The sequence below is a fragment of the Centroberyx gerrardi genome, chromosome 2, assembly GCF_048128805.1.
Source record: "Centroberyx gerrardi isolate f3 chromosome 2, fCenGer3.hap1.cur.20231027, whole genome shotgun sequence".
NCBI classification, from domain to species: domain Eukaryota; kingdom Metazoa; phylum Chordata; class Actinopteri; order Beryciformes; family Berycidae; genus Centroberyx; species Centroberyx gerrardi.
The window spans coordinates 14,405,156-14,417,655 of NC_135998.1; the positions used below are offsets into that span (position 1 = coordinate 14,405,156).

Here is a 12,500-nt window from a genome sequence, read left to right on the forward strand (position 1 = left end):
TAACTTAAGGCTGCACAAAGACAGCCAAATCTCTCTCCTGTTTATCAACAGATTTCCACCCCCCACCCCCATATTACTCTGTCTATTTAATCTGAAACATCTGAAACATCTGTACTTACTAGCAGGTAGATATGAGCTGCTGAAATGCCTACTAAATATTCTGCCAAGACAAAATATGACCTGCAAAGTCTGGAATCCATAGCCCAGGCCGCATATTTCAGTTTCTTTAGACTGTTCTTACCTACTGTATAGTTCAGTTTACCACAGCCAAGTGGCAAGAGCTGTTTAAATTGATGGATTGTGCCTTTAATGCCATGACCTGATGCCATTATAGTTAGTGACACGTTGCACCCTAATGGTTGAGCTCTTTGTGTGTGTGTGTGGGTGTGTGTGTGTGTGTGTAGGTGTGTGTGTGTGTGTGTGTGTGTGTGTGTGTGTGTGTGTGTGTGTCAGAGAGGACTGCAGGCGAGGGGAGGGAGGAAGAGACGCTAATTGAAATTCCTTCAGCCATGTCTGGCAGAGCCTTGGTGTCTGAGTGACACACACACATACACACACATGTGTGCGCGGGCACACACACACACACACACACACACACACACACACACACACATACAGACACACACACAAACACACACAAACACATATTCACACTGGCCCTGGCCCTAATAAAAGTGGGCTTTGCCATATGGAGGCCATGTGCAAGACTGGCCTCTCTGTGCTCAGGCGTGTGTGTGTGTGTGTGTGTGTGTGTGTGTGTGTGTGTGTGTGCTCTCAGCAGGAGAGACTTGTATAGCACCACAGATCCACAAACAGATGAATACAAACCTATGACGTGTATGTATGTGTGTGAGTGATAAAGATTTATTAATATTACATGACCAGACACACATGCTTCACAGGGTGTGAAAGATTCTAACAGACAGATATGCAAATACTTGGACGTATACAGTGTGGGCTTGAGAAGTGGGCTTGTGTTTTTGAGGTCACTCGTCCAATTCATCGAACTGGCAGGGGAAATCTGGGCAGGTGAAGTGTAGGAGTAACGTTCTCTCCCTCAACAACTACCGTCAATGTGTCCTGAACCCTGAGCTGCTCAGAGGCCAGACGACTGGCTGTGCCGGGCAGCTCCCAGATGTGTTTAACTACAAGATAAAGATACAGAGTACATCTGATTTTCTGTTCTAGATCAGACATAAATATTCACGATGAACCTCACAATCTGTTGAAAGTATGTTGTATTTGTAGGCAGGAGCACAGTAAGCTGTATTCACTATCAAGTTTGCAGCTGTTTTGAAACATAAACAATGATTGCACAGCACTCTGCCTTTGTTGAGTTTTACATGCTACTACATAGCCATTGTGGTACAATGTGGGTTCCAAGTGGCTGTGAAAATAAAGCTATTAACATAATTTTATGTTAATGTACATTCTTAGCGTGCTTCTTCAGCCATATCACCTTACCAAAGATTCCACAAATTATGTGCTGTGTTTATTTATTTATATGTCAATTTATTTTTGCATTCATTCAGTGACACTCTCCCCTCCCATCCTAACCTAATGTTGATGTACCCCAAAGGAACCTCAAGTGCTCCAGTGGAGCTGCTCAGAGACCAGCAGTGGAAGACTATGGTTGCACTGGGAAGCTACTGGGTGTGAATGTGTGTAACTATGAATGTGAGGCAAGATGGTGCTGACAAAAGAGCATGTGTGCTCTGTGAACCTTGTCCAGATAAATAAAGGTTAAAATCATATTTCACAGCTCACAAAATGTACAAATAGAAAAGAAGCAGGAATCTCATGGTTATTACTTTACATCTGTCTCTGTATAACCTCATATTTAGCACATGCCCACCACCATTATAGCTACAATACAATAGCTGCTAGGGATAAATGTACTTGTCATTCTCCCCAAGGGTTTGGTAATAGCTGTGTTTTAGATATTTCCTCAAAGAGGAAGGACTTTCTTTGGGCAATTTCTAATTGGTTCCAGTAAATCATCTCTCTTTCTATCTGACTCATTTTGCTTCTCCACTCTCTCCTGTCCTCTCCTGTCCTTTCCTGTCCTCTGCTGTCCTCTCCTCTCTACACACACTCTCTCCCCTCTCTCCGTCATGCTCTCCATTCCCAAAAAGTCTGTACACTGCCAAATAAACCTGCCTCTACACATGGTGAAAAGGCTGAAAAGCACGCAGCACAGTTATTTGTTCTATTGCCCAGTCACCTGCCTGCTACATTTCTTAATGTGCACGGTTGCCGGGGGAGGAAAAACAAAATCATTGCTCTCCACAGAAAACACACCAGAGAAACAGAGTGGGACGCAATCTCATGTCTCATCTGAGGACACATCATAACTGCCACTGACACTTTTAAGAGCAGACTTGACAAAATTAATTTCCCTTCCTTTCATGTTGCTCTTGCATCACTTTTTAGTGTAACTTCAAAACAAGTTATGAGTTTTCTCTATGATGAAACAGTTTGGCTAAGAGACTTTATAGGTACATTTGATTCCTTAAATATTGGCAGATAAAGAGATACTCATTGTTCAAGTAGGAATTCTCTAAGGGTTAAGTATATAATGTAAAGAACCATGAGACACATTGAAAAAGATAAGGTGCTGAATGTAGTGGACTTACTGTATGGGTCATCCTCACTCTTGGTGCCATTAACTTTTCCCTTCTTGTCAATACGTAGGAAGAATTTTTGGTAGGAGAACAGTTTCCTCCTGCGCACATCTCCTTGTAGATGGTTGTAGCTGCTCCGCACGTGGCGTCCGATGACCGTTGCCGAGGATGATGACACATTGGTCGACCGCGGCAGCCTCGCAGAGGATGCTGGCAGCGGTGGAGGTGGGGAGGAAGAGGGGGAGCGCAGGATGAAGAAACGAGGAGGGGTCCCTCCTGGTGCATTGTGGTCCTTTTTGGAGTCTGAAAGCAACAGTGATGATGATGGCGATGATGACGATGAAGACGGGGGTGAGGACGATGATGAGGAGGAAGGTAAAGGTCCAAGCAGGAGGAGGAGGAGAAGGAAGGTGAGGGAGAGGAGGAATGAAGGAGGTCTGCAGCAGAGGCAGGAGGAGGACCAGGCGACCGGTGCACCTTGTGTCACTGTCCATCTACACATGGTAGTGGAGCTGGGAGAGCTGTGGAGATGCTCAGGGGCTGGGGCATGCTGAGCTGGGTGCAGGGAGAGGGAAAGAGAGTGGGAGAAACCCCCCCTGACTGACCGACAAAACCTCCTCTGTCTGGGGACCCACAACCTCGCCGGGACCGTAGGTGTTAAAACTCGAACGGCTGGTGTCTAATACTGACAATTTGACTTCTGATGACAGCGGTAGTTGTGGAGCCGGTGATCCGATGAGCACTCGTGGCAGCAGATGTGGATCAGTGTTGGTGCCGGTTCTGTTGGTGGTGCCGGTATTGGTAGTACTGCTGGTGATGGTAATGCAGCTGGTGGCGGTACTGGTGAAGCCTGCAGTGCTGTGGCTGACTCTGCTGTAGTCCCCAGTGCTGTTTATTCCTCAGCAGTGCCGCAGGAATGTGTCAACATCCATAACTCAGATCACCTCGCAATGGGAACAACCGGGGGCTCGCCTCAAAGACCTCTTGCCACCTCCTCCCTCTCCTCCCAGGACAGCCGCTCGTTGCTCCTTGCTGCTCACTCCCCTAGCACACACACACTCACTTCTTACTCACTTATTTTCAAAGTTTGAATGTACCCATACGTCCGAGCTGTAGCAATTCACGCACTCACATCCAAGTCCCATATGAAGACGCACACCATTAACATATCTGTTCATTCATACACACTACTACTAAATCTACTCCGCACACATATCCCAAAACATTTATCTTCTGCAGTCCAACGAGGGGGATGAGAGGAGGGCAGAGGAGTTCTGCAGAGATGCCAAACTGGTGAGTACAAAATGAATAAATAAAAACAGGAAGTCAAAAAAGAAGCTAATGCTGCTTCTCATAAAATGTCCAGAGAAATCCACGCAAGGCAGGCAACAAAAAAAAAAGAGCCACACAATCCAGACTTTCTTCCTTTCTTTTCCTCTTCTTTTCTCTCTTTCTCTTGTTTTGTCGGAGCTGGTTTGAAGTTACTGGTGTGTGTAACTGAGCCTGAGAGCTCTCGTCTTTCTCCCTCTCTTGTTGTGCGTCTGTCAGTGAGCTGAGCTCTCTATCTCTCCTCTGTCCTTGCCTCTCGGAGTCTGAGCACTAGAGCAGTGCGCTGCCTCTCTTCTTTCCTCCTGTGTGTGGCTCCCTCTCCTTTGGCCCCCTCCCTCTTTCCTTTGCCTCTCTTTCTCTCTCTCTCTCTCTCTCCCTCCCTCTCTCTCTCTCTCTCTTTCTTTCTCTCCTATCACTGTATGTTCTCTGGTTATCTGGAGTTTCTCTGAGGTGACTGAATCTTGTCTCTCCTCTCACCTTATTTATCTGGTGCAGTTCCCCAGATGTCATCTCTTAGTGTAATTGGATGTCTATGAAAACCACTTGGCTTTGAAGAGCTGTGTGCGTTTATGTGTGTGTGCGTGTGTGTGTGTGCGCACATGTACATGTGCGTCTGAGTGTGTGTGTGTGTGTGTGTGTGTGTGTGTGTGTGTGTAGGGGGGGGTTCTGCCCCACCCCATTTTCTCTCTCCCTCCCTCTCCCCTTTTCTCTGTCCCCTCCCCTTCCCAGACCAAACCCCACCAGTTGAGCAGAGCAGGTCAGAAAGAAGGAGAGAAAGCCTTTCCTTCATATCTCTCTGCTTCCCCCCTGTTCGGTCTGTCTCTCCCTCTTTTTTTCATTCTTGTGTTTTTGTCCTCTTGCTAAGCTGTATAATTGCCCTAGTTTTTAATCATTATTAAATCCTTATGAGACCTAATTCAAATAAATCACAATAAGAGAGAAATAAGAGTTGCCTGTTGCCTAATAACTATACTTTTAATAATCTTTTTAACAGTTAACATTCACAATCACTGACAATGACACCGGAGAAAGACACACTAGACCAAGGATGGGAAATCATGTGACACGGAGGGCGAAGAGTCTGCAGGTTTTCATTCCAACCAGACCCTACACCAGGTGATTTCACTGATTATTTCCTCCTCTCTGGTTGAAGTTGTGCTAATCGGTGAAATCACCTGCTGTAGTGTTTGGTTGGAACGAAAACTTGCAGACTCGTGGTCCTCCGTGGCACATGATCGCCCATCCCTGACCTGGACAGAGAGAGGTTTCTTTTTCCTTTTGTAAGACACACAGGAAGGTTTGCAGCCAAGTCGAGCTCGATCCCCTCAGCTGTTTTGACAGATACTATCTAGCTGAGTTATTTATATACCACTTACCTGGATCATTTAAAGCTTAATGTTTAGATAAACATCCGTCTGTGTATAGGGGAGAAAAGCAGGACCTTCCGTGTGTTGCTGCATTTCACCTTTCAAGAATCTAGGTCTGCTGTCTGGTTTCAGCATTGTTTAATTTCCTTTTCACATTGTCAGACAACAGCCATATCTCCGCTGCTGCCTCCTCTCCTTCTCTCCTCTCCTCTCCTCTCCTTCTCTCCTCTCAGTCCCATTATTTTTCAAAATGTATTCTCCTTAGTTGCGTCAATACTGCGGTCAATACTGGAACTACTGACTCTTACCCTAGGTATGCAGCAGCCAGGTTGGGCAATTTAATTATCCTGTTATACTGTTTTTCTTACATACAGCAGTAGCAATTGTTCTAGTCCCCCAGCCTGGATCTATCAATACTGTAGGATTTTCCAAGCAATTCCTCTTGGAGGTGGAGCAACAGTACTGAGAGGGACCTGCACATCTGTAGCCAACCAGCAGTTTCTACTGTGGTAGTTACAGTAATAGTAACTGAGATTCTACATGTGTTAGCTGTTTCCAACGATCTGTCATTCACATCAACTTTACAGCCTTCTCTTCCTCGCTGAGGTCCTGACTCTGCAGGTGGAAAAGAATGATTTCATGTGGAGTGTTGTGGAAAGACCAACTAGCGTCCGGAATTTCACTGGTTGTTTATTGAGCATTATTGATTCATGTTGTGGTATTTCTGCACTTTGATCTATTGATGACCAATGATTGCATAATTCCAGTACCTACTTTGTGTAATTGGCGGAGGGAGAGCAAGGGGTCTAACACTGTGTGTGTGTGTGTGTGTGTGTGTAGGTGTGTGTGTGTATGTGCGTGCGTGTGTGTGTTTGTGTGTGTGTGTGTGTGGGTCTAAATGCTTAATCAAAAATAGAAATCCTGGAAAAACTGTTTATCACCGACTGACTGGACCTCAGCTGGGATTTTTTTTGTGTAGGCCTATAATATGTGTGTGTGTGTGTGTGTGTGTGTGTGTGGGTGTGTATTTGCATGTGTGTGTGTGTGTGCTTTATATGAAGTTTGATTGCTGCCATTATCCTACAGAATCAGTACTTGCAGCTACACTTGACACAGTATGTTCACATGTTTAGGCACAAGAGGATATCGCCACTTACGTCTGTAAGCGTAAACGCATGCCGACGAGCTTCAGCACCGCGGACAGCACCCGACGCTGCGGCCGCTCAAAAGGCCGTACGCACACGGACAACCTCGCCTCATCGGAAACTTTCCTTAGGGTCTCGTCAAGTACGGTGAACCATTCTCAAGTGTATCTGACAGTTCTGCTATTGAGTCATGGGGTTAATATGCTTTTTTATTTTTATTTTTTTGTAAGTACAGACGTCACACATTTCTAAAGAGATAATTACCAAAGTGGTGCAATCCTGTAACACATAAAGGTGCACAAAATAAACCTAGTGTGGCATACTCGTGATGCATTTATTTGATCATTTACACTCCAACACTACGTGAATGCTACATAGACCAAAATGAAAACACATTTATGCGTAACTTAGAGGTTACCTCAGGTCGCACAGGTCTTGGTCTACAGGCATTGAACGTACTGATTCTGTAGAACACATTGAGAATGTGGGTAAAAAACCATAATATGTGAGTTGTGGATAAATAAATTTCTAAAATAGCCACCCGTTGAAAGATTAGTGTGTTGAGGTGGAGAGGAGTGGAGAGAGGAGGAGAGTGAAAAAAGACAGAGAGAGAGAGAGAGAGAGAGAGAAAACATCTGGTCAGTGGCATTGTGGCTTGAATACAGGGGTGTAGAATGACAACACACACACACGCACACGCACATACACACACACACACACACACACACAGCATGCAGCACATGGCTCTCAGCGTCTTATTAACACAGAGAAAATATCAACAGTTTCAACCACAGCTATGTTGTAATATTAAACATGAATCACTATTGTACTAATTATCAATTACTGATCAATTATTGTCTGATCTCCTCACTGCCTCGCCCTCCAGTCCTGTTGTTGTGTGTAACAATCCTAACAAGAGTCAGATGTTGGAAGTCAGTCGTCCGTGAGGGAAAAATGTTTCGTCACACCAGAAAACAATTTGTTGGACGTATTGATGCACCATATATTCAGCTTTTTTCTCTGAACTTCTTAGGAAGGCTGTAGGGGCTTCCCTCTCTGGAGAGGATTGTCAATCAAATGTTATTTACTACAAAGATAAATAAATAAATAAATAACACATGATTCAATGTCATGCACTGGAAAGGAGTGTCAATCAATTTTAATAAAAAAAATATATATAAAATGTGACTTAATGCGATCAGTTTGCCATATCACCTAATTCGTTAATCAGTGGCAGATGGGTCATAATGCCAAAACAGCACCTCTGTAATGATGAATATTTAAGTTTTTGGATGCAGGCACATTTCTCAAAAGCTTTTTTTTCCCCTCATTGGAAAGAAATGAGTCAGTCTTGTTGTCTGGTGGTTTTGGCTTAAACTGCAGTTGCAATCTGAGGCCAAATTTCAAAGTAGAAAAAAGTAAAGTAGAGCTGCTGATCCGGGGTCAGCACCCAAAACAAATGACTGTGATCTTATTTATTCCAAAAGAGCAACTCTGATTCCAGATCGGTGAATGTGAGGGGCTTTGTGGATTCAAACGTAGATGAGCTGATTTAGATCCCCTCTGGCTCCGTTGGTCATGCCTTGGATAAGTCTTGATTGCTCATGCCTAGAAGGAGAACGCCATTAGGGACCAGCAGTTCAGCTCAATGATTCTAATTGTTTCATTGCGGTTGAGCTGGTGGCTTTAAACACATTATGGTCTTCAAACCAGTTCTGCCCAAATGGCCCTGGCAGTTAAGTGTAATTACAGACACATTAAAGCACTTATGGACAACAAGGAGGACTTACGATAAGCTAACTTACAGATACACTACAGTTACGGTTAAGCTGCTGAATGGTTAACTGTCATAGACACTCAGCTGCATTCATTCTCAATGAATGCAAAGCATCAATGAAACACATAATGGTCCACAGCACTTTGATCTCTTTTAAACAAGCCTTCAGTTTTACAGTGGACACATGTCCATGCATACACAATAAACAAAGATATAGCATGTAAAAAGATACAACAGAGCCAAGAATTTGTAACATTTAAAGGACTTCTTTTGAGAATCCTTTAAAAATAATTTATATATTTCTGTTTGTCTGTTTTCTGTGATTTCAAATTAATCGACCCTCCCTGTGAACTCTTTCTAACCACTATTTTATTGTAAGGCAGGTAAGACTGCATTCTTTTTGTCATTCTAATGGAATGCACTACATGCTGTTGAAAAGGAAAACAAACATGGATCGGCGTGTTAACTGCAGCAACAAGAGAAACATGAGTAAACACCTCTGTCTCCAGCAGCCTCAGAAGGTATGCCAGACTCCTGACTGAGGAGACAAGACCTTCAAATCTCATAAACAAAGCTGTTCTTAAGACATGAGACAGTGACACAGAACAAGGAAACTGGTGCTTTGATTTAAGTGTGTTTTGTGATTCACTTACCAAAGCATTTCCGATGGTGTCCTCGTGCTGATTCGCAGTCAGATACAAAACAAGTGCGTTTATGATCCCGAACAAATCTCTCCCAAAGCTACAAACAAGACAGCTGAGACTAAAGCCAGCAAACGTCTTTTCTGATGTGGACACTCATGATCATCACATATTTAGAGCCCTGTTTCTCTGATTTCTAGCTGGAAGGAAATATTTAATGTTTACAAATTAAAATATCATGCAAATTTTCTTTTGAGGGGCAATTTTTGTAGGATTATTGCATAGAAGAAGCACACAAAACTTTCTTGTAGGAACCATTGAAATAAACTCTGTGATCAGTCAGAGTAAATGTAACTGACTGAGTGCAAGACCCAGAAGACTAGAGGGTCATTTCCAATGGAAACAAACAACGCAGAGATCAGTCTGGTTCAAGGCTGCTGTTCTTCTTCATCCACCATCATCCCCCTGAAAACCCATAGAGGAAAGGAGCAGTTTATTTCTAAGGGCCATGTTGAAAATTATGACTCAAAATGAAGTCATAACAGGGCTAATTATACATTTGGAGGAAAGTGCTGCCATACTTTGGGTTTTTAGACACTAAACCGCCCATCTGTGAAACAGACATAACCCCCTGACATCTGCCTTACAGATATATTCATACACCAACAGCACTGATACCATAAGCCATACAGTCAAACAAACAACACTCAGAAACATAAACTTTACAGCGGATATAGGAAGTGTGTTCATCAGGTGTTAATTATATTTATTGCCTTGGATACCAAAACTAACTGATTTGAAATAATTCTTGTTTTGTTATTTTACTTTTTTTTTTTCTTGTGGTTGTGTTGGATGGATACGGTCAACATAAACTAACTTCAAATATAAATGTTTGATGTGCCTTAAAATAATGTGGTGGTTACTGTCACTGTGAATGGAAACATTGTGCCAACTGTGAGATTGTATTGAATCCATAGAATGTGAATGGATGGAACGGCACCTTATGGTTTGCTGTGGCAAACTCCATTGTTGCAAGTGTAGAAGCAGAAATGCTTCATGTGTTTCTGCAGAGAGTGTCCTCCACACTGGATTCTATTGTTCTTTTTTTTTTTTTTTTTTTTGGATTGATGTGGTTGTGGACCGCTCAGTTTACCGTAGCTACAAACCCAATTTCCCTTAGCGGGACAATAAAGTTTGAATTGAATTGAATATATAAGAATGGGGATGACGCAGCACAAAGGCCACGCCTACAAAGTGCTGTACAAGTGCAAAACCCTATTCAATTTCTATGAGTAAAACAACAAATCAACATTTTCTGTGGTAGCTTTTTCTGTGGTCTAATAATTTATGTGAAATGTAAACGGTGTAAATAATTTGACATTAGCTTTTCACAGTTGTCAAACAACAGCATGATCATTAAAATGTTTTTTTCTGGAAATCTCAAAATGCTAACATGACTCCTCTCTTGAACGGAAGTTTTCACGAAAGTTTGCTAGCTTGTTAGCATTTTGTGATAGAAATAGAGCGGGGCATTGCACTTTGTGGGCATGGCTCCATTTGAAACGTCACACCATTCTTATCTATTGAATTGAATTGAAAAACAGACTCATGCTGAGAGAGGATGGCAGTCAAATAGCCTTGTACCAAACATTTGACATCACAAAATCCCAACAGATACATCTACAGCCAGTTTAGTATTTAATTTATCAACTGTTGGCATAAATTCCCAATTTGAATCCCCCGTATCATATGATTATGTTGGTCCCACGGTTTTGTTTACATTTTAAAATGTTGCCTACGCAACGCTGCTTGACAGCTTCTTTTAATAGTGCTTCTTGGTATGAGCTAAGATAGCTTCCATGCAATTTTAATATTGTTACATGGAAGTGATTATTGTGTGGCCCATGCAGGAGACTCAAAAAGCTGGAATGTTAAACACAACTGCCACTGGAATGTTAATTCAGATGACGCATTTGCCATGGTAACAAGTCACTTTTCTGCCTCTTGTACATCAAACCGCTGCTCATTTCCACGACAGGCTTACCGTTCTGCCAGCCACCTTAGTGCCAACCAAACTAAGGCAAATTAGAAATTAGGTGTGAGAGATCAACCCTCTGTGATGAACGATTGTAATAAATCATCATTTTACAGACAATGACTGCGTTTATATGCACATTCATATTCTGTTAATATTCTGATTATTCAAGTATTCTGAATATGAAGTGAACGTGTAAACACCGTATTGCATTCGCGATCGTATTCTGGATATGGTGTCATGTACGACACCTTATTCGATAAAATGACACAAAATAGAGCGAGATGGAACAACATCTTGATAACTGGCTATGACGCAAATTAGGATACTACACAGCTGCTCAAAATGGACTAACCTAGTCCTGACGCGCTGGGCTACAGCTGTTCGCGGTATCGACCCGACACCTGGGTATGTGCAGCGCTGGCAACACATATTCAGAATCTAATATATACAGGAATATTTATTTTTGGGATATGTATAGGCCATGTAAACATTTTATTTGTAAAAATGCCCTTATTCAGGATATGCGCCATATTCAGAATATTAATGTGCATGTAAACACAGTCTATGACCTGGACAGCTGAACACAGTAGCTAGAGTAAATACAGTAGCTCTCTAAACAAACTCCTCTCCTCTCCTCTCTCTCCTCTCCTAAAGATGTGACCATAATGGATAAAGTCAAATTGCTCTTTCAGGGGGCATGAAGGAGGATGGCATCCCTTTTCTTAACATACAATATTTGATACATATCTCCTGTTAGACACATCCATCCACATCCCTCCCAGTGGATATGTCTCTCTGTCTCTCCTGATAGAATTTGGGTAAAATTTGAGGGCCTCCCGGCTTACCTGTTAATTTTGAACAACATTTCCCACAGGCTAGGTCTCGTCCACCATACTGTGAGCCGCTGTCTATCTCATATCACTACTCGGGCAAAGCCCAGGGTCAGCAGAGGTGCATGGTCTCCACTGAAATATTGATGTATGACTGGGAGTGTTGGTTCTAGGTGAATAATGCAACAGGTGGATTAGTTCTGGTTTCAGAGAAAGCGAGGGGATGGATAAATTAATGATTGCACAGTTCCTTCCATCTATCTACTGAAGGGAATGAAAGGAAAGAGCCAGAGAGAGAGAGAGAGAGAGAGAAAATGCTTATCTCACAAAGTCACATTCACTGACACATCTCCATTGACCCCTACTGTTTTGGGTCAAGCACGAGTTACACACCAATTAAACTGCAACTGACAGAAACACATAAGATGATAACCTTATGTTTATAATAATTTCCTAGTTCTCACAGATTATGTTAGTACTTAGAGTAGCAGTCATCTGAAACAGATATTTTGCATTTGTTGCGTTGTGCCTCAGCATTAGGAAACAGATTATTTTTACAGATTTATTTGACTGCAGCTGTAACACTGACATGACTTGTCTTTGGCAGTTTGCATGTAGGCGTTTCAGCATGTAATTATCCTGCCCCATACTTAATCTATTGTAGTCTGTCACTTTTAAGGCCCAGCTAACATTTACTACATTACATTTAAGTGACTTGAGAATGTACCTGATGGAAAAGTGTTTTACAT

General features: G+C 42.5%; 2 protein-coding genes across 2 annotated transcripts in view; both read right to left on the bottom strand.

The window, feature by feature from the left end:
* The window catches only part of fgf10a (fibroblast growth factor 10a), a 24,912-nt gene extending 21,630 nt beyond the window's left edge, over positions 1-3,282 (bottom strand). Inside the window, exon 1 of the mRNA XM_071913539.2 lies at positions 2,637-3,282. Within this exon, the coding sequence (XP_071769640.2) occupies positions 2,637-3,126 (490 nt within the window). The 5' untranslated portion in view covers positions 3,127-3,282. The remainder of the gene's footprint in view (positions 1-2,636) is intronic.
* The window catches only part of gnaz (guanine nucleotide binding protein (G protein), alpha z polypeptide), a 256,720-nt gene that overhangs the window by 29,104 nt on the left and 215,116 nt on the right, over positions 1-12,500 (bottom strand). The window lies entirely within an intron of this gene.